Source organism: Mustela nivalis (genome assembly GCF_964662115.1).
Source record: "Mustela nivalis genome assembly, chromosome: 1".
NCBI lineage: Eukaryota > Metazoa > Chordata > Mammalia > Carnivora > Mustelidae > Mustela > Mustela nivalis.
In genome coordinates, this window is record NC_139020.1 from 110,384,841 (window position 1) to 110,405,161 (window position 20,321).

A 20,321-nucleotide genomic window follows, 5' to 3' on the forward strand; every position below is an offset into this window, starting at 1 on the left:
ACTTGAGGAATCCTATATGCAGCAAACTCTTCAGTACCCTACCTCATATGTTCCAATTGTGTCAGCAGCTCTGCACCCAATTCTGTGCCTCCCCAGAGAGGATCTGCTTGGATTATACCCCCCTTAATTAATTAATTAATTAATTAATTATCTTATTTATTTATTTTTATATAGAAAGAGTATGCACATGAATGGTGGCAGGGAGCCAGAGAGAGAGGGAGAGAGTATTTCAAGCAGGTTCCATGCCCAGCATGGAGCCGCATGTGTGGCTCTGTCCCACAACACTGAGATCATGGCCTGCGCAGAAATCAAGAGTTGGATACTTAACCAACTGAGCCACCCAGGAACCTACACCCTCTCTATAAAACATTAGAAAATTGTACCAAGCTATAGAACTGTCAAGAGACTGGGAGGCTCTTTCCATGTGTCTTTCTTTCCTCAGGAATCATACAACCTATTGCTCAGTTCTTGAAAACAGTTGCAATGTGTTTTCTCTAGCTGTATAGTTGCTCATGGAGGGAGGATGTGTTTAGAACTATTTATTCTATTTTAACCATAAATGCAAGCCTAAATCGGTTTTAAAATTTTGAGTTATGCAATACATATTTCCTATGTGAAGAAAAAAATGGAAAATAATATAGTCACCAATGTGCCACACCCAGATTCAAGGTCAACATTTTTCGAGATTTGTCTCAAATATGTGTCCCTTTCTCAAAGAATTGAATCTCCACAGATACATTTGACGTGTCCTCTTTTGGTTATCTGTGGATACATGATATACCACTCTATAGCTTATAGCTTTAAACAATAGCATTCATTTGTTTGTTTAACATTCTACAAACTGAGCAAGATCAGTGAGGACATGGTCCCACATGCTTCTACCTAGAAAGTCTCAACTGGGTTTTGAAGAGAATGCTTGGCAATCATCTTGGTGTTAGCTGACAATTGAGCGCTCCACTAGAGATGTTGGCTGGGCTGCTTTCATCCCTTTCACCTAGCCTCTCCATGTAACTCGTTGAGTTTCTCATAACATAGAGATATTAGGACAGTCAGATTTCTTACAAGTCCACTGACCTCTTTCAGAGCATGAAAGCAGAAGTTGCCTAGTCTTCTTAGTGCCAGGACTTCCAAGTCTCAAATGTCACTTCTGTTGCATGTCATTGATCAGTGTCATCACAGGTCCAGCCCAGATTCAATGGGAGGAGAATTCAACTCCACACTTTGATGGAGGCTACAAAGCTGTTTTGAAGGAGGACATATGTGATGGGAAATGATGCTGTGGTCACTCTTGCAGGTACAACTTTTGGCACATTTACCTCATATCTCCTACTTCTTTCCCTCAGACGTAGGCACTGTAACTGATATGTCTTCTTCTTATTTATATTTTTATACCATTAGTATAACTCTCTCTAACACTGAATCCCTTTTACACATCAAGCACTGTCCACACAGAGCCAAACCAAACACTGAGGAAATTTCACAAATGTGTGATAGAACAGGGATTTCCTTGATGTCTTTAGCCAAAAATCTGCTAAGGCCATCACATTGCTGATGACTTAAGCTTCACAGATTCATCCTTTTTCTTTCCTCTCAACTTGAACTTATAACCCTGCCCTTCTAGTTACAAATATGATGGGGAAAATCACATGTAGAAAAAGTTTCCTAAATTATGGGTCTCCTGCAGAAAAAGAGACAGTGTGGTTCATCCTTTCAAGGTAGATTCCAGTCTCTTCCAGTTTGAAGCTCTGCTCTTAATTAAGACCTTTCTCCATACATAATTTTCTTGTTGTTGTAACTCCAGCACACTAAGCCCTGAAGGTTAGGCACATTTTACCATACCTCATACCACTGAAATTTGCTTTCTCAGTTAGTTCATGTCTCTCCTTAAGTTATGCTCCTTGCACTAATCAGTACTTGTGCTGGTATGCTTAACATCCCTGTATGTGAAAGTGGTTGACATTCTACTCTAGGCCCTGCCAAGTCTTCTGGATGAGATTCTCCTTCCTCACTGTTTCTTGGCTGCACTCTTATGGCAGCCGTGGAAACACCGCCTAAATGACAATGGTGTCATAATTGTTTTCCACATTAGAAATGTATTTATCTGCAATAAATGAAAGGACTTTAAACAAAAAATAGGCTTCAGGATACAATGGTATATAAGCTAAAGATTTCTCTTGCAAAGTAAGATTTCTGTCTTTTAAACCCAGTTGTTTCTCTAAAAAATTTTAGTTACATCTACTGTCTATTAAGATCTTGTTCTTTTTCCTTAAAACTCATTTCCAAAAAACACATTTTTCTTTCTTTCTTTTTTTATATATATTTTTAAAAGATTTTTATTTATTTATTTGACAGACAGAGATAACAAGTAGGCAGAGAGGCAGGCAGAGAGAGAGGAGGAAGCAGGCTCCCTGCTGAGAAGAGAGCCCGATGCGGGATTCCATGGGGCCCCATCCCAGGACCCTGAGACCACGACCTGACCAAAAGGCAGAGGCTTTAACCCACTGAGCCACCCAGGCGTCCCCAAAAAACACATTTTTCTTAAAGAACTTACAACTTACTTTTTAGGGGCGTCTGGGTGGCTCAGTTGATTAAACATCTGCCTTCAGCTCCGGTCATGATCTCGGGGTCCTGGGATCGAGCCCCCGGTCGGGTTCCCTCCCACCCTCCTCTTGCATGTGTGTGCATGCTCTATGTCTCTCTCTCTCTCTCTCCCTCTCTCTTCAATAAACAAAATCTTTTTTTAAACTTACTTTTTAAAAGATATTGTTTGATTAGCATAGTCAGGATCTGCTTTAATAATCCTTTACTAAATGCTTTGTCTGTTTATTCAACACATATGTTACAAGCAGATACTTTGTGCCAACACTATTCTGAGGATATAGTAGTGATTCATATAGACAAAGTTCCACTTTGATAGATTGGATGGACACAACAGATATTTAAACATACAAGATCTGCAGAGATAACTGATTTGGAGAGAAAAGAGAGTGGGTAAGATATGGAATGACAGAGATTAAGTTATTATTTTAGATAAAGTCCGGGAGGTCTCTCTGAGAAAATGGCATTTGAGCAGCTACCTGAATAAAAATGGAGAAGCACATCCTATAGTTTTTTGGCAGGGGGTGGGGCAAGGGTAAGGAGCTTTCCAGGAAGAGGGGCTGGTTAACTGAAAAGGCCTTTGGGAGGAAATGAAATAAGAAAAATCCCAAAAATGAAACAACAAAAAAAAAACATTTCAAAAAGGAAAGTAGGATCATATCTATTAAATAGTAGCAATAGGTTAGTTAAAAAAGAACTGAAAACTGAGCTCAGGATCTGTCATCATTAAGGTCATTGTTTACATAATAAAAAAAATAATTTGGGGATCGTGGGCCTAAAAAACTGACTGGAATGGGTTTAAGGAAGGACGGGGAAGTAGCAAGAGGAGATCACTGAACAGTTGAATGTTTCAAAGAGGTTCTCTTAGTATGTAGTATGAAGGGGAATTTTAAGTCAAAGAAAGTTTTTGTTAAGGTGCAGTAATACACTTGAATGTTATAAAGTATTTACCAGAGAGGAAAAGTGATTACTATTTGAGAGTAATACATGTGAACGAGTGAGAGGATGGGATGTAATCAAGACTGATATTCAACAGATGTGAATAACTACAGACATAATGATTGCCAAAATAGTAAGTCTTTCCGGCTGGTTTATAATTTAATGCTGTCTTAAACCCCTTGACTATCCCCACCCCCACCTGGGCCACATGTTCTTTTCCTTGGGACTCCCTAGCTCTTCTCATTATCCAGAAACCAAAGGGTGACAGCTGGCACAGGGTAACTATCAACACCTGCTCTGTTGTCATGTTTGTACTTTTGTCATTCTGGTTATTAAATGTTTTGAATATGGGGTGCCTGGGTGGCTCAGTGGGTTAAAGCCTCTGCCTTCAGCTCGGGTCATGATCCCAGGGGCCAGGGATCGAGCCCCGCATCGCCTCTCAGCTCAGTGGGGAGCCTGCTTCACCCCCCCCCCCCCGCCGCTGCCTCTCTGCCTACTTACAATCTCTCTCTCTCTGTCAAATAAATAAACAAAATCTTTAAAAAAATAAAAATAAATAAATGTTTTGAATATCACCCAAGGATCCAGGGCACAATGGAGTTGTTAATCTTATACAGGAGAAATAGACTGATGGATTGATAGATTTGGAAAGGGTTAGGTTGAAAGTCCTCTTTTCAGTGCTTTTATTTTCTCAGTAGTCTAAGAAACTAAGAGTAAAGAGGGACAAGGGTCCATATAGGTAGGAGAAAAGAAGATGTACAATTAGTGTCTAACGGCATAAGAAATAAACTGGCCTGGGAAACACACAGAATTTATAGTCAATTAGCCATGGTTGGGTTATTGCCATGCAAATAAGAATGAGGAAGACAGAGGTAAGGGAAGTGAGAGTGTCTTGTAGGGAGTGATTACAAAAATAGGCCATAAACTAGTTAAAACGGAACTAGGAGTATAGGGGCAAGTGAGAATCAGTACCAAGCTGGTAGGGCAAAGAGATAATAAGTTCTGCTGCTGTTGAAGAATTGTAGGAGATGAGGTATTAGTAGGAGGGAATTGGGGAGGTAGAAATGGTAGGTGGAGAATGGCTGCTCAAGATTAATGAAGGAGAACAGTTTTTAGTAATGCCAAATTCTAATGAATGACCCTGGGAGTTTGGGGCTGAGATGGGGTGGAGTAAAAAATCGCTGGGCATAAGGAGGTTAAGAAAAGAGATCAGGTTGGGAGAAGGGCTATCTTTGTATACACTGAAATCACCAAGTTGCATGGTGATGGACACAATGAGAAAGAAGCTATCATCTTGAAGGATCAAGAAGTTACCAAGGGGATGTAAATAACTACCATGGGAGATGCAAGGGGTCTGAGGGTATGAGCTTCAAAGATGCTAGACATAGTTAAGAATAGGGAATAAATATGTTCCAGGAGAGGCAATAACATAAAAAGAATACAACCATAGCACCACCAGGCCCAGTGGGGGTATAGGGCATTCGAGAAGAGACCCATTAATTTTGAGGGCTGCTGGAAAAACAATGTTCTTAGGTGACAATTAGGTTTCAGTGAGAAGGTGGCCATGTGTGAGCCAAGGAGAGAGTCCTCAGAAGAAACCAAACCTGCCAACACCTTGTTCTTGGACTTCTAATCTCCAGAACCACGAGAAAATAAACTGTTGTTTCAAGCACTCGGGCTGTGGTATTTTGCTATGACAGTGCTAGCGCACTAACACTGTCTGCTTAGTGGAAGTCACATAATTAGTTCTAATTACAGCCTTTTTGGTGGGGAACTACTTTCTTAGGGAGTTTGTGGTGGTGAGGTAGAAGCACTGGATGCCAAGAAGAAGGGGTCTCTCTAGGAGCATGTGTAACATTGTGGGTCCCCTTTCTTGTTGTATCAAGGTCCAATGTGACTCATTTATTTGACCATATTGCTTTCCTTTAGTCTTCCTTTAATTTGGGATTCTTATTAATAATACAACTGGGTAGATATATTCATTATTTATTTAACAAATATTTATTGAGTGCCTCTTGTGTGCCAGGCACTGTTGTAGGTATTAGGGATAGTAGTGAATAAAACAGATAAAAAATCCCTGCTCTTATGGAGTTCACCATCTGGTACCACTTGGCTGTAATGTTCTAGTTTTCCAATTCGACTTCTTGTGGCTAAGCGCTCCCTATTCCAATCCACGTGTTCCTTATTCCCAAATTAACCCTCTTCATGTAGAAAATGTTTTATATGACTTTCCTTTAAAATAATCTACTCAATTACCTTATAAATAAGGTATTTTATTACCTTATTAATAAATCTTTATTTCTACCTGTGGCTTTTGAGTTGCAATTTAGCCCTGAATTGCATGTTTGAGATCTGCTTAAAATTAGGGATTTGTACCTCCTCTGGGAAGCCCATCTTTTGCTACTTTTTACTGTAAAACTGACATTTCAGGACATTAAAATACATAAACTCTTTATAGGAATTCAATATACATTCATTTCCTTTCATTTATTTTATCTCATTTTTTTAATTAACATGTATTATTAGTTTCAGGGGTACAGGTCTGTGATTCATCAGTCTTATACAATCCACAGCGCTCACCTAGCACATAGCCTCACCAGTGTCCATCACGCAGCTACCCCATCACTCCCATACACCTCCATTCCAAATTCCCTTAGTCTGTTTCCTGAGATTGAGTCTCTTATGGTTTGTCTCCCTCTCTGATTTTGTATAGTTTCTTTCCCCTCTTCCTCTATGATCCTCTGCCTTGCTTCTCAAATTCCATGTATCAGTGAGATCATATGATAATTGTCTTTTTCTCTGATTGGCTTATTTTGCTTAGCATAATACCCTCTAGTTCTATCCACATCATTGCAAATGGCAAGATTTCATTTTCTAATGGCTGCATAATATTCCATTGTATATATATACTACATCTTTTTAATCCATTCATCTGTTGATAGACATCTGGGCTCTTTCCATAGTTTGGTTATTGTGGACATTGCTTCTATAAACATTTGGGTGCATGTGCCCCTTCGAATTGCTTACATTTGCATCTTTGGGGTAAATATCCAGTATTGTGTTTGCTGGACTGTAGGGTAGCTCCATTTTCAACTTTTTGAGGAACCTCCATACTGTTTCCAGAGTGGCTGCACCAGCTTGCATTCCCACCAACAGTGTAGGAGGGTTCCCCTTTCTCTGTATTCTTGCTAACATCTGTCGTTTTCTGACTTGTTAAGTTTAGCCATTCTGACTGGTGTGAGGTGGTATCTCACTGTGGTTTTCATTTGTATTTCCCTGATGCCAAGTGTTGTTGAGCACTTTTTCATGTGTCTGTTGGCCATTTGGATGTCTTCTTCGCACAAATATCTGTTCATGGCTTCTGCCCATTTCCTATTTGTTCTTTGGGTGTTGAGTTTGATAAGTTCTTTATAGATTTTGGATACTAGCCCTTTATCTGATATGTCATTTGCAAATATCTTCTCCCATTCTGTCCATTGTCTTTTGGTTTCACTGTTTCTTTTGCTGTACAAAAGCTTTTATCTTGAAGAAGTCCCAATAGTTCATTTTTGCCCTTGTTTCCCTTGCCTTTGGCAACGTGTCTAGGAAGAATTTGCTGCAGCTGAAGTCTAAGAGGCGTTCTCCTCTAGGATTTTTGATGGATTCCTGCCTCACATTTAGGTCTTTCATCCATTTTGAGTCTATTTTTGTGTGTGGTGTAAAGAAATGGTCCAGTCTCATTCTTCTGTACGTGGTTGTCCAATTTTCCCAACACCATTAGTTGAAGCTATCACAAAGCTATAATCATCAAGACAGTATGGTACTGGCACAAAAACAGACACATAGATCAATGGAACAGAATAGAGAACCCAGAAATGGACCCTCTCTCAACTCTATGGTGAACTAATCTTCGACAAAGCAGGAAAGAACGTCTAATGGAAAAAAAAAAAAAGTCATTCATTTCCTTTTAAATCATCAGAAGATATTTAGTCATTTCACTCCTGTGCTAGAAGGTGCTGACCCCATAACGTGAGCTCTAATTGCTCAGGTTGAGGGTAGATACAGAGTAAGGGTGGAGGTGGGGAAGGATAGCCTGACTTTTGGGAGGATTTTAGGGTCATTTGGTCCAGCAACAGAAAGGGGCTTCTGGTCACTTTTCATTACTTTTCCTGCTGAAGGCAGCTGATTCCTGAAACATAAACATGACTTCGTATACGTTTGTTTTTCTCTAGGACAGATATGTGGATGTTTTTGAGGAAAACAAATCAGTGACCCTTGGCCATATCTTATTTATCCTATTAGTCAGAATCTAGGCAGAAAACCAGACACATTCTAAATGGTTTAATTGAAAAGAATATAATGAAGGACTATTACAGAGGTGTGGGTGTGGTTCAAGGAACTAATAATAGTAGTAAGCCTTTACAACCCTAGGCCTGAAGGGCACTGGAAGAGAATGGTATTATTAGAGACCCATGAGAGCTGTAGCCATGGAAAAGAGGCTTTGGTAGAGGCGGTATAATCTGAAGGCCAGGGTATGGCCCAAACTTTGGCCTAGTTCAAGCGGGAGAGGAGTGTAATTCATAGGCTGGTATTTCTTTCCTCCCTTCTTTTGATCTTATGACAGTGCTTCCCATTGGTCCAACTCAACAGGAAGCACAAGGCAAGGAGGTCCTGGTGATGTACTCATAAATGTCAGCTCCTAGGGCAGAGCATGGCAGAGAAGTGGAGAGAATGGATTTGTAGAGGGAAACCAAAAATATCTATTACAAACATTCTCTATGACCATAAATTTAGAAAAAGTCAGTAGAAGGCAAGGAACTTAAAAATCACCATAAAACTACCTTTCTAATATTATCACCTTCCTATTCCAACATTTAACTTACTGAGTGTTCTTTCTGCCTAGTACTACTGGTTAGCAAACTTTTTTGGAAAAGGGTCTAATAGTAAATATTTTAGATTTTGAAATATAAGAGGCAAAACTGAATGTGTTACATTATATTGACATAACCACTTAAAATATAATCATTTAAGCATATAAAATGCAGTCATTAAAATCCAGTGGGCTTGGGGCTCCTGGGTGGTTCAGTCAGTTGAGGGGCAGGATTCTTGATTCTGGCTCAAATCATGATATCAGGGTGGAGGGATCCAATCCCACTTCAGGATCCATGCTGGGAACCTGCTTGGGATTCCCTCTGCCTCTCCCCACTTCTCTCCTCTCCCTCTCTTAAAAAAGAAAAAAGAAAAAAAAAATCCTGTGGCCATAGTTGTTCACCCTTTGGCCTAGAAAGTCCTAGAAATCCTTCTCCTAAATTTTTGTTAGCCTACATTTTGTTACCCTATTTTTTTTTAATGTCCTGTCCATATAAAACCTCTTCCATGTGGCCTGTCAGACTGAGACTCTTTGAGTTATGAATGGAGGAAAATCCATTTTTACACGCTTGAGAGAGTAAAATTACCAGCTTAAATTTGAGAGGATGTTGGAGGTAGATCCCAGAATCCAGGAGAGGTAGGCATCGCAGCTATTCTGGGGACCTGGTTTGCTCTCATATCAGAACATGCCCTCTTTATCTCTTTTTCTCTTATCTTTGCTTAGTCTGCAGTTTGGTTTCATTGTTTACTAGTGAGCACAAAGCTTCCGCATAGAAAACATAAAGTACCTGTCCCTCTTTAGGCAAGAATCCCAGGGAAGTATACTGCTTGACCTGTATTGGTCACACACCCATCCTTAGAGAAACAGGTGTGGGTGGTGGTGGGCGTGGTGGCTATAGGGAGGTTCTCCGATTGCACACTCTTAAGAGAGGAGCCCACTGCTGAGGACGGAGTCCCGAAGAGAGGGAGAATTCTGTTGCCAGAAGATGCAGACAGGATGTCTATTTTTGGGAGAATAAAATGTCACAATTATAGTCCAATATGTGATAATGTCTGGAACGTCTGAAACACCCCCAGTACCTAACATCGCATTTGGTAGACAGTCATGCGTTTTTTGATGAATGAATGACTCAGTTCCTCCAGCTGGTTGTGAACGCTCTCTTCTCTAAACTGGCCCAGATATCAGCTGTTGTCTAGTTCTGTAGGTTGTATTAGAGGTTTTCCGAGTCCATATATAATCTTTCCACTAATCCCGGGAGGCAAGGAACGCCTGAGAGAGCCAGGCAGCAGGGAATCTCAGCCCGGAACCAGGGCACAGAATGCTGTAGACTCTGGTGACAATACCGGTCATGTTCTGGGTAACCCATGTGGCCCTTTTGTTGAGGCCTTCAGGACACAAAGGCCCCGCCGACAGACGCGACCCTCCGAGGATAAGGGAGGCAGGGCCCGGGGGCGGGGGCACAGGGGGGCCCCAGCCTCGGGGGCGTCGCGCGGCACAAAGGAGACAGCAGGGAGGCGGCCGCGGGCGCCGATCTTCGCTCGCCAGCCACTCGCAGTTGCGGTTACAGACCTGCAGCTCCCCTCCCCCTCCCCACCCAGGCCCGCCCGCCTGCCCGCCTGCCCGCCCGCCTTTCTGTCTCCTCTCTCCCTCCGTACTGGACGGCCCGGGTCCATTTCCGGGCTCCGGAGATTTGGTATCGGTCGGGGCCGGGGGCGCGGGAGCAGGTGGCTGCGGCGGGGTGGCTGGGCTGCCAGCCTGGGGCGCCGGGCCGGGTCTCCGGTCGCCTTTGTCGCCAGCCCTTCCGCGGAGGCCGCTCCTCCGCCCGGTCGGCGCGCTGCCGGCCGGACTTTGCGCCGCGTCGGGCGCTGCTGCTGCGCGCGGGGCCGCGCTTGTGGCCAGCGGCGGCAAGGTAGCGGGCGGGGAAGAGGGCGGCGCGGGCCGGCCGGGACCCCGGCCCAACATGGCTGAAGTCACCATCGACCAGTCCAAGCTGCCGGGAGTCAAGGAAGGTAGGGGCCGGGGCGCGAGGCGCGCGGGGCCCCTCCCCTCTCCCAGCCTGGCTCTCTCCGGGCGGGGAACGTCGTCCTTTTGGCCCCCGAGGCCCTCGCGCGGGCGCCTCCGGTGCCCTGGCCCTGGCGCCTTGGTCGGGGACAGAATTGACTTGAGGCTCTACTGTGGTACCTTGGGCGAGTCACTACTTAATGAGCCCGATTTCTTCCCCCGAGGAAGTGGGGGGGAGAGAGGACGGCACCACCCTCAGCAAGTGGTTGTGCAGAATGTTTTACCGCAGAGCAAAGCGTTGGTGAACGCTCGAGAGCTGGGTAAATCTGACTTATTTGTGTCCTTAAAAATCAAGGCCCAGCCTAGCTGGCTTGAAGGCTAGAAAGTGGGGAGGGGTTGACATTCAGTTCCTTGTGGAGCCTTTGTTTTGAAACTTGACTCTTTCCCTCCTTCTCTCCACTTTAACTAGCCCAGCGGCTGGCTGGCTGACTTTCCCACCTCCCTCAAGGTTTAAAAGTTTAGTCTTGGCACTGCCCAGTGCGGGTAGGCTGATGGGAAGTTGCTATAAGCATTTTTTCTTAGGAAAAGCAGGGGCAAGGGGGAACAGGGGACTGACTGGTGACCTTGATTTTTAAGGGCTCTTTATTCTGATGTCCTGGGAAATTATGGTTGATTACTACGGGTCTGATTTAGCCACTGGCAAGTAGCCTTTTGACTTCCCTCCTCTGCTCTTGATTGTCTGCTCCAGGATCTAGCATTTTTTGTTGAAATTGTAGGTGCTGGATCACCTTAACCTTTAGTTATCTTTGGCTCTTCTTTGGCCCCGGAAGTGTGGAAATCACAGAGTGCCATCCAGGCTTGCAAAGGTTGTCTTTGTTGTGAATGTCAATTGTTTCAGCTGAACAATGTGGCCTGGGGTGTCCTGGAAATGTGGAATTGAAAATAAGAATTTTTGCTTTCTTGGAACTGCATGTTTCAGTGACAGCTTGATTTGACTCTGATGGTCTTGTGGGTGTTCAGGCCCACCCCAAAATATCAAGTAGGCTTCACTGCTTTCTTTCCCAGAGTTCAGAACACTAGGAGATAGTCACTGGTTTTACGTAGAGTTTTTAATGGGGCCAGGCTTGCCCTATTGTTCCTGAAGGGTCTGAGAGTTTAGGCCTGAGATCTTTCAACCTTTCAATTTCCAGCTCGGCTTTGGTGACTATTCAGGTATTCTCATGTAAATGTAGTTTTCACAGCAGTGTCAAGTCTGTTGCTTGAGTGGGAGGAAAGGCAGATTAGACTTTGAAAGTACTAGTCTCTGAGATTGGTTGTATTTAGACTTTTGGGTTGGAGTTTTATGGACAGATATCAGTGTGTTGGATATCTCTAAAGAAAAAGTGACCCTATGTGATGTGTTGTGCTTTTTTGGGGGTGGACGATGGGTAGAGTGAACACTGGAATTCAAACACAACCTTAACAGGTTAAGTATTAATCATGTAGTGCTGTGATTTTACCCAGCCCCCTGTACCTGTTTGTGACCTGGAACAAACTTGAAACTCACTTTTTGAATATGCATTTGTATGACTCTTAAGTCTTCTGGTTTCTAACCAAAACATGAATGATGAATGATTTATTCTAGTACTTTCTTTCTCAAGGGATTCTAAAAAACACTTTCCATCTAAAAATGCAAGATGTTTCTATTCCTAAACTCTGGAATTTTAGCACATTCAAATTGGCTTTCACTTTGCATAATGTGGTGTTTGACGATCCAGTTTGCATGATAGGGTAAAGTGGGAAGGAAATTTGGTGTGGCTCTTTGATTAAGTTAGAATTAAATACTGATTGATTTCGAAGGTGGTCAGAAATTGTAGAGATCATTGTCTTTGTAAGCATCTGAATTTTCTGGTTCTAGGATCCTCAAAGGAAATGCTGTATTAGGCTAGGAACCTCCTAATGGGTGTAGTTTTTGACCTGGGATGCATTGAAGTCTAATAAAGGGTATTTTTTTGTAATATAACTCTTAATTATGGCCCAGTAATTCCCTAACAATGTCTTTGAACCCTAATTTAAAGAGAATAAAGCTGGTGCCCATGTTTCGGTAAAATACACACAGTTCTCAATACTGTTCTCAATACTGAAACTCCAACTCAGTTTGTAAAGGAAGTTTAGTGGTAAGTTGCTTAATATCCTGGCATAGATTTTTAAGCTATTTTTAAAATCCGTCTCCTCCACTTCTCCTTTCAATCTAAACTTTGGTAGATTCATATACAATTATGATTTGGGGTCATAGGGTGGATTCCAAAGGAGATTAAGAATAATGCAATGGATGTCTGTGGCTTCACACTGCCTTTTCTTTGGGAGGGGTTGGGGAGCCCTGTGACCTTTGTTGTGAACATCTCAACAGAGGTCATGGGTAACAGCTGACATCAGGGAATATTTTAAAATTTTCTGTTCTATGTTAAAATCCAGTGCTTGCTTACTTACTTTTAAGATGGTTGAAGATTTCATCATTTGGACAGACCTTTAAAAAAAAAGAAAATTACAGTAGTATTTTTACCTTAGGAAATCTCTTAAAGTAGGAGACAAAGGGACACATTTGAATTCATAAGTAGATGAAAGGAATTAAGTCTAGCTAAATGTCAACACACATCATTATTTCTGGTTTAAAAGCGAATTTGGAACACACATACTTTTTGTAATGCAATTACTGTTGCCAATGTTTAGGAATAGTCCTTTATTTCTCCTGAAACATTTGAGCTTCTACCCAACAAGATTTGAAATAATTCCAGCCATTGTTTTCTTAAATCAGTAGATGTATAATTCAAATGCATCATGCAATTTGCAAATGTTAGACAAAGGTATAGTCAGGTCAGGTTCCAACAGTATTCTTTAAGTTTCTTAGTTTAGATCGGAACTGGGAGTATATTTTTCTAAAAAATGAATGCTTGTCTTCAGTTGGCAGACTTAGGTTTTTGGTCAGTTTTGGCTTCTTTCCTGAATTTTCTTTCTGACACAATAGTCCAGACCCCTCACTTTCCTATTTGCCCCCTCCACTTAGATTCCCATATTGCTACTTAATTGGAGTGGCTCACTTATCATCATAATCTTGCTCCTTCTGTCTAACAGAGTTTTAACTCTTAAAATGTTGCTCTAAAAACTAATATTAGCCTGTCCATCAAAGCCATTTCTAGACTCTTAAACTTTTACCAACTCCTTTGTAATTATATAGGCATTTGAGTTTTTCCATTTATAGCCATTTAGCACAACACATCAGTTGCTACTGCCAGGCTTCTTATTTCTTCTCTTACAGTAGTAAGAAATGCATTATGTATTACGTGTTTGTACTACTCTTCAGATGGAAAGTTCCACCATCTCCAGAGTTCGTTAACTCTGTGTGTGTGCGTGTGTGTCTGAATCAATATACCTAGTGACTTATTTCTTGAAGTAAAAGCAGCTAGCTATTCTGAAAGAAAATCTTTTTCTTTTGTGAAAGATAAAGTTTAATAAATTTTCAGAAATATGTCTCGAAAGCACTGATTCATTTTAGGTTCAGAACACCCCAGTGGTATAATGAGGTAAATTAAATTAATGGCACACATCCAGAATTTTAAGGGGAAAGATACAAAATTAGGTCTGGTGCAGTAAATTAAGCAAGTTTTCCCAGAGATCTAAAGCGTACCATGCGCACGCTAGGCATGTAATGTGAAGGAAGTATCTGTCAGACATACAGCATCTGGCTCCAGGGCAAACTCATTTTCTCTCTTCTTCAGAATTATACAGCAGGTTTTTGTTGTTGTTGTTGTTGTTGCTGTTTTTTAAGGAGACAATGGCTGGATCTACCTGAGTTGGGAGATCTGCATCTTATTTATCTTTCTTTACCCTCATCTGGCTTCAGGTCTTTCACATAGCCAGAAAATATTTAGCAAATATTTGCATATGTGAATGAATGAATGAATGAATATATTATTAAATGCTCCCTGTTGGTTCAGGAATCATACCTCTGGTGTAGTATATTATTATTATATATTAAAAATAATATCTTATATTCCTTTTCAGAGTCTAGGCTCTTAAAGGGCAGGGATAATGCCTTTTATCCATAGGGATTACAGATCATAGTGCCAGAATTAAATTTATTAAAGAAATACTTTTTTTTTTTGTATAAAAACTTCTAATCTTTTTTCCCTAATGTTTATTTTCTCATAGGTGAATCTTAAAAATAGATTTTATTCTATGTAGATATGTATAACAAAAAGTGAAAAGAAAAAGAAAAAAGAATTCTATGCTTTTCTTCTGTCCTTAGAGGTAATCATTATTAAGAATAAAATTTTAGTGAAAACACCTAACAAATGCTCTTTTGTGGTTTTGATTTTTCTTTGAGTAATGGGTTTAAAGCACTTATCTCACAATTTGGAAGTTGGAAAGAATCTTAGATACATATTTTTTAAAAAGTGTTTATCTACTGGGGCGCCTGGGTGGCTCAGTGGGTTAAAGCCTCTGCCTTCCGCCCAGGTCCTGGGATCGAGCCCCACATCTGGCTCTCTGATCAGCGGGGAGTCTGCTTCCCTTCCTCTCTCTCTGCCTGCCTCTCTGCCTACTTGTGACCTCTGTCTGTCAAATAAATAAAGAAAATCTTAAAAAAAAAAAAAGTGTTTATCTACTGTGTGCCACCTGTTATGCAAGGGTAGTTTCACAATAAAGCATGCCCTGTGGCGCATGGACATGATCTTCATTCACTGTAGTGGAGAGGCAGTTGTGTAGAGTTCAAGGAGTTGCTGTAAAGAACCCTCTAAATTTATACTGCACCCCAAGTGCCTCTAACATAAAGGAAAAAGGAAAACTCTTCCAGTTTGTTGCTATGTGCAAAGATGCAATGCTTTCTTGTTTGAATTAATTTTTAAAAATGGATATAACTATCATTTGTAAATTATGATTTTTAATAAACTATTTTTAAGTCATTGAATTTTTTTTAACTAATAGATACCTAAAGAACAACTTCTTCCATGTGTCAACTGTAAAATTAATTGATATTTAATCAAAGGATCTCAGAGTAGAAAGCATTAAAAACCACTGATCCCAACCAACCTCCTTATTTTCCAGAGGAAAGTCTTAGGGATAGAACGGGGAAGTGAGTGTACTGAACTGCTGAGGTTAAGTAGCTAGGAATTAGCACATTGGGGCTAGAATTAGAAACATTTAAAGCTGCAAATATTCTCTCCTATCTTACCTTCTCCCTCCTCCCCCATTTTCTTTTTTTTTTTTCCTACCACCTTTTCCCTTTTTCTTTCTTTTCCTCCTTCCCCTTGTCATCTCTCTCTTTTAAATTACTCTATAGATACATCAGATTAATTTTTACTGTTTTTCATTAATACTATCTTATGTTTAGAACAGTTGAATGAAAATAATGAGAACAATTTCAGTGATGTTTTGGCATTACTTTAGGGATAATTTTTGATATGAATGAGATAATATAGGCTTTATTTTTTAATTAAACCTTTTTTTAGGTTTTATTTTTGATTCATCAAATGAATTATTGAGTGAAGTGTGGGAAGTCGCACTCTTGCCTCAATGCTGTATTTATTTATTTATTTTTTTATTTTTTTATTTTTTTAATTTGACAGAGAGAAATCACAAGTAGATGGAGAGGCAGGCAGAGAGAGAGAGAGGGAAGCAGGCTCCCTGCCGAGCAGAGAGCCCGATGCGGGACTCGATCCCAGGACCCTGAGATCATGACCTGAGCCGAAGGCAGTGGCTTAACCCACTGAGCCACCCAGGCGCCCCTCATGCTGTATTTAAAAAACAAACAAACAAACAAACTGCGAATGTTCTCTGCTGTATTCTACCTGATGGGGCTAAACTTTAAAGGCTTAGACACTTTGAACATATAGGGAAATAAACTCAAAGCTATAGGCCATGGTTTTTCCACAGTCCTTGCCAGGGGTATAGGAGTTTTTATTGCAATAAATGAATTTGCCTTAGTGATAAAAAGCTATGTGATATTCTGCTAATAAAGAAAGCATTTATAGATACCACAAAACTTTAGGGAACTCTGCTTGAAATCCTAGTTTTCTAAGTACAACGAGCATATTTTTAAAATGAATCACTCTGAGTCATGGGGGAAAAACAAACCTATCCTAGCTGTATTTGCAGTTTCAGAAGTAGCTATGGAAGGTCTGTTGAATTAATATTTTTAACTGATGACCCACTTAAAGGTGACCTGTGCTTCAAAAGGTAAAATTAGGATACCCTAGATCTTGAATAAGACCTACAAAGGATAATTGGCTTATATATGCAGAAGGATCTTAGGGATTATTTAGTCCATTTATCCCCAGATGTTTGAATTTAGAAACCAGTGCAAAAGAGTTCCCAGATATTACCATTAGAAGTCATGACAAATGTGCACAAACGTACACACACCCATTTATTTTTACATCATTTCATTTACAAAAAATCCTCCACATACATTAAAGTATGTATGTATGCATATGATAGTTGGTAACCATATACACTAACATTAAAACAGAGAAAAGTTTCTCATAAACCAGAACAAGGTGTAATCAGTTTTGTTTAAATATCAGTATTTTTTTTCCTTTTTAGTCAGATTTACTGAGGTATAATTTATTTGCAGTAAAAACTCATCCTTAATTTACAGTTCTGAATTTTAACAAATGCATAGTCTTGTAATTATTGCGACAGTCAAGATCAGTACAGTTACATAACCCCCAAACTTCTCTACCCTTTTTCCCTGTCTCCCATTAGCCATTGATTTGTTTTCTGCCACTATAATTTTTTCCTTTGCAAAAATGTCATATCATTTGGCTCATACAGTAAGTACTTTTTTGAGTTTAGCTTCTTTCAGTTAGCCTAATGTATCTGATAGTATGTTGTTTGTATTAGTAATTCTGGTTGTTCTCATTGTTGAGTTCCCGTGTTTGGCTGTACCACAGTTAGCTTATCCATTCACTTGTTGAAGAACATTTGGGTTGTTTTCACTTTTGGTGGTTATAAAGTCCCTGTAAACATTTGCATAGAGAGGTTTTTTTGGTGAAAGAAAATTTTCTTTTCTTTTGGGTAAGCACTTATGGTGGGATTGCTGGGTCATATGGTGAGTGTACAGGTTTATAAGAAACTGCCAGACTGTTTTTCGAAATGGCTGTACCATTTTGCATTCCCACCATCCCACCAGCTCTACTTGCTCTGCATCCTTGTCCACAGTTTGCATTTTGCATTGTCAAGGGTTTTTTGTTGTTGTTTTTGTTTTTTACTTTTAGCTATTTTAATAGGTGTATAATAATACATGTGGCTTTAGTTTGCATTTCTCTAATAACTAATGATATTAAGCCTCTTATCTTATGCTTATTTGCCAGTCTTACATATTTGTTGAAGTGTGTGTTCTAAGCTTTTGGCCCCTCTTAAAAAATTATGCTGTTTTCTTTTTATTGAGTTTTGAGGGTTCTTTATACATTATGGAGTCAGGTCTTATATCAGATATATATTTTGCAAATGTCAATGGTTTTTAAACTTTGGTGCAACATTAGACTGTTCATGATGGGAGCTTCACTATAAACACATTGCTGGCCCTACTAGATACCAGCTAAATCTCTTGGATGTGGTCCCAGGAGTCTGTAGTTTTTATACCCAGATTATACATTTGGATTTTCCCAATGCAGTATACTGACGAGAATACCGTGGTCACCCTAGTGCAGGAATCCTCTCTACTCTATAATTTCTCAAGTTTTTGTAGTGGCAACTCATTTCTCTGTCAGTGTTCAAGAATGTTGAGCAGGCTTTTTTTTTTAAATCCCCCTCTCTAGTAATTGGAATTTGTTCCTCTAGGGTAGGGGTATGTAAACTATGGACCATGGACAAATGCAGCCTACCTACTTCTTTGTTTTCACACAGCAGGTGAGCTGAGAATGGGTTTTATATTTTTTAATGGTTGAAAAAAAAGAGAAAGATTGATGACATATGAAAATGCTTTGAAATTCATATTTCAGTCTACGGCCATACCACCCTGAATGCGCCCGATCTCGTCTGAAATTCATATTTCAGTTTCTATAAGTAAAGTTTTATTGGAACAAAACCATGTTCATTGTTTACATATTGCCTGTGTCTGCTTTCACGCTACGAAGGCTGAGATGAGTAATTGCGGCAGGGACCATATGACCAGCAAAGCTTAAACTTTTTATTATCTGGTACTTTATAGGAACAAATAGTAGGTTTTGCGGGACCATTTTTGATGAAACTTTAAAAAACATCCTTATTTAACTTTTTTTTTTTTTGATATTCATTTGTCACCATGAGCATCCATTACAACTTTTCTTTAATATGTAGGTGTCGTTGACTATTGCTGTCTGTATTCCTATGATAGTGTGTTTTAGATTGATAGTGACTTTTAAAAATATAGACAAATCCTGATTTTTCTTTTTTTTTTGGAAGAATAAATTTACACTCTATATATTTCTAGGTACTTAAAAATTGATTCTCTAGATAGAAGCCATGTGTAAAGAGTATTTCGTATGTCAGCTCTGAGTAAGGGTCTGTGGGCTTTCATGAATGAATTGGATGAGTAAACAGATTCAGTTTTTTAAATAATTTGATTTTTAGCTTACTGTTTATCACTGGCTCTCTTCAAAATGTGTTACTGACTTTTGCATGGAGGAAGTGTTACTTAGTCTTCTTAGAAACTTCTATCGGAAGTACCTAGGTTGACCATTAGGCTTCGAAAGTTTAGTGTGTGAGGAGTGTTTCCAGTCTCAACACAGCTCCTCAGTGACCAAATATCAGGGGAGTCTCCACTGGACTTTTTTGGCTTTTATTTTTCTAATGAGTCATAAAAGCTGAGTCACTTAATCCATTAACTTTACTCCGGGATTTTTAACTGCAAATAGAAAAAGTGTGAGTGGCTTATAAGGGTATCTTTCCTTCTTCACTGCCCCTCAATCAACAACAACATTTTTTTCCTGTCTTTTAAGTTCGTAGTTTATTGCATTAATTACGTTAATGTTTTAGGAGCACTTTCCTATCAAATGCTTTAAAATATTGTTTTTTTTTTTCCTTTAATATTATGAGGGTCTGTAAAATACAGAATGTTAGGGTTTGACAAATACTTTCAAAAAGACTTTGTTGTCTAGATGGGAAACCTGAAGTAGAGAAAGAGAAAGACTTGATTAAGATTGTTATTGTCCCATCTGTACTACTTGAGCTTGCTCTAACATCTGGGCCAACAGCTATTTGGAAAGAACTGCCCATTCTTAATATCTGTATTTACAGATCACTTTCTGGCTTTGCCTACAAAAGGTCCCTTATCTTATCCCTGATGGCTGGATTTTAACTGGACTTGTCTGCTTCTCTTGTTTTCCTAGTTTTCCATGGTCAGACCTTATTTCAAATAGGGCTTTAGTGGACCCACAAAGCATTTCTTCGTATCTTTTTATAGTTATCTCATTAGAGCTTCACAGAGCCGATCTTCAAAAGGTCATCTTGGCTATGTGTGTATGTTGGAGAGGAGAGATTGGAGGTTTAGAAATGATTAGGGAGTTATGGGTAGACCCCAGTTTACTGTGCTTTTAACATCCCTGAAGTCCAGGAACTTCGTGTCAGTGACTCTCAAGCTTCCCATACTAGGAAAACTACTAGGCTTAAGACAGGGTTGCCACAGAATTTATAGGCCAAACCCAGACACTTTGTGAGTAAAAAGGAGGATTCTAATAAATTCATCAGAGTAAATGGATACTGGTGATCACGCAGCTAAAGAGACATTGCTGAAATACCATGGGCAGTTGGATGTGACTACTGAGTGAAGTCCTTACTACAAAGCCTCTTCTGGATATGTGAAGTTTTCATTGGCACTTAAAACCTGGAGGGTACCTGCCTACCACAGATTGTCTCCAGATTCTAAATTTGTTTTCTGTTTCATAATTGATTACTGTGTAAAACATGAAAACTTGCT

The 20,321-nt window shown here is 40.0% G+C and overlaps 1 protein-coding gene and 1 long non-coding RNA gene across 7 annotated transcripts in view; one reads left to right on the forward strand and one right to left on the reverse strand.

Annotated features, from left to right (window-relative positions):
- Positions 1-7,844: 7,844 nt before the first annotated feature.
- Positions 7,845-9,280, reverse strand: LOC309846177. The gene is made up of 2 exons (XR_014301763.1): positions 9,174-9,280; positions 7,845-8,215 (listed from the first exon to the last, which is right to left on the reverse strand). It is a non-coding gene; the product is annotated as an uncharacterized lncRNA (long non-coding RNA).
- A 350-nt stretch (positions 9,281-9,630) lies between these two features.
- The window catches only part of CCDC50 (coiled-coil domain containing 50), a 69,981-nt gene continuing 59,290 nt past the window's right edge, over positions 9,631-20,321 (forward strand). The window contains exon 1 of one of the 6 annotated variants that reach the window (XM_082694694.1): positions 9,631-10,395. In XM_082694694.1, the coding sequence (XP_082550820.1) occupies positions 9,735-10,395 (661 nt within the window). In that variant the 5' untranslated portion in view covers positions 9,631-9,734. Of the gene's footprint in view, positions 10,396-10,470; positions 10,708-20,321 lie in introns of those variants that run through there. The other 5 variants (XM_082694695.1, XM_082694693.1, XM_082694699.1 and 2 more) reach the window with 5 other exon arrangements.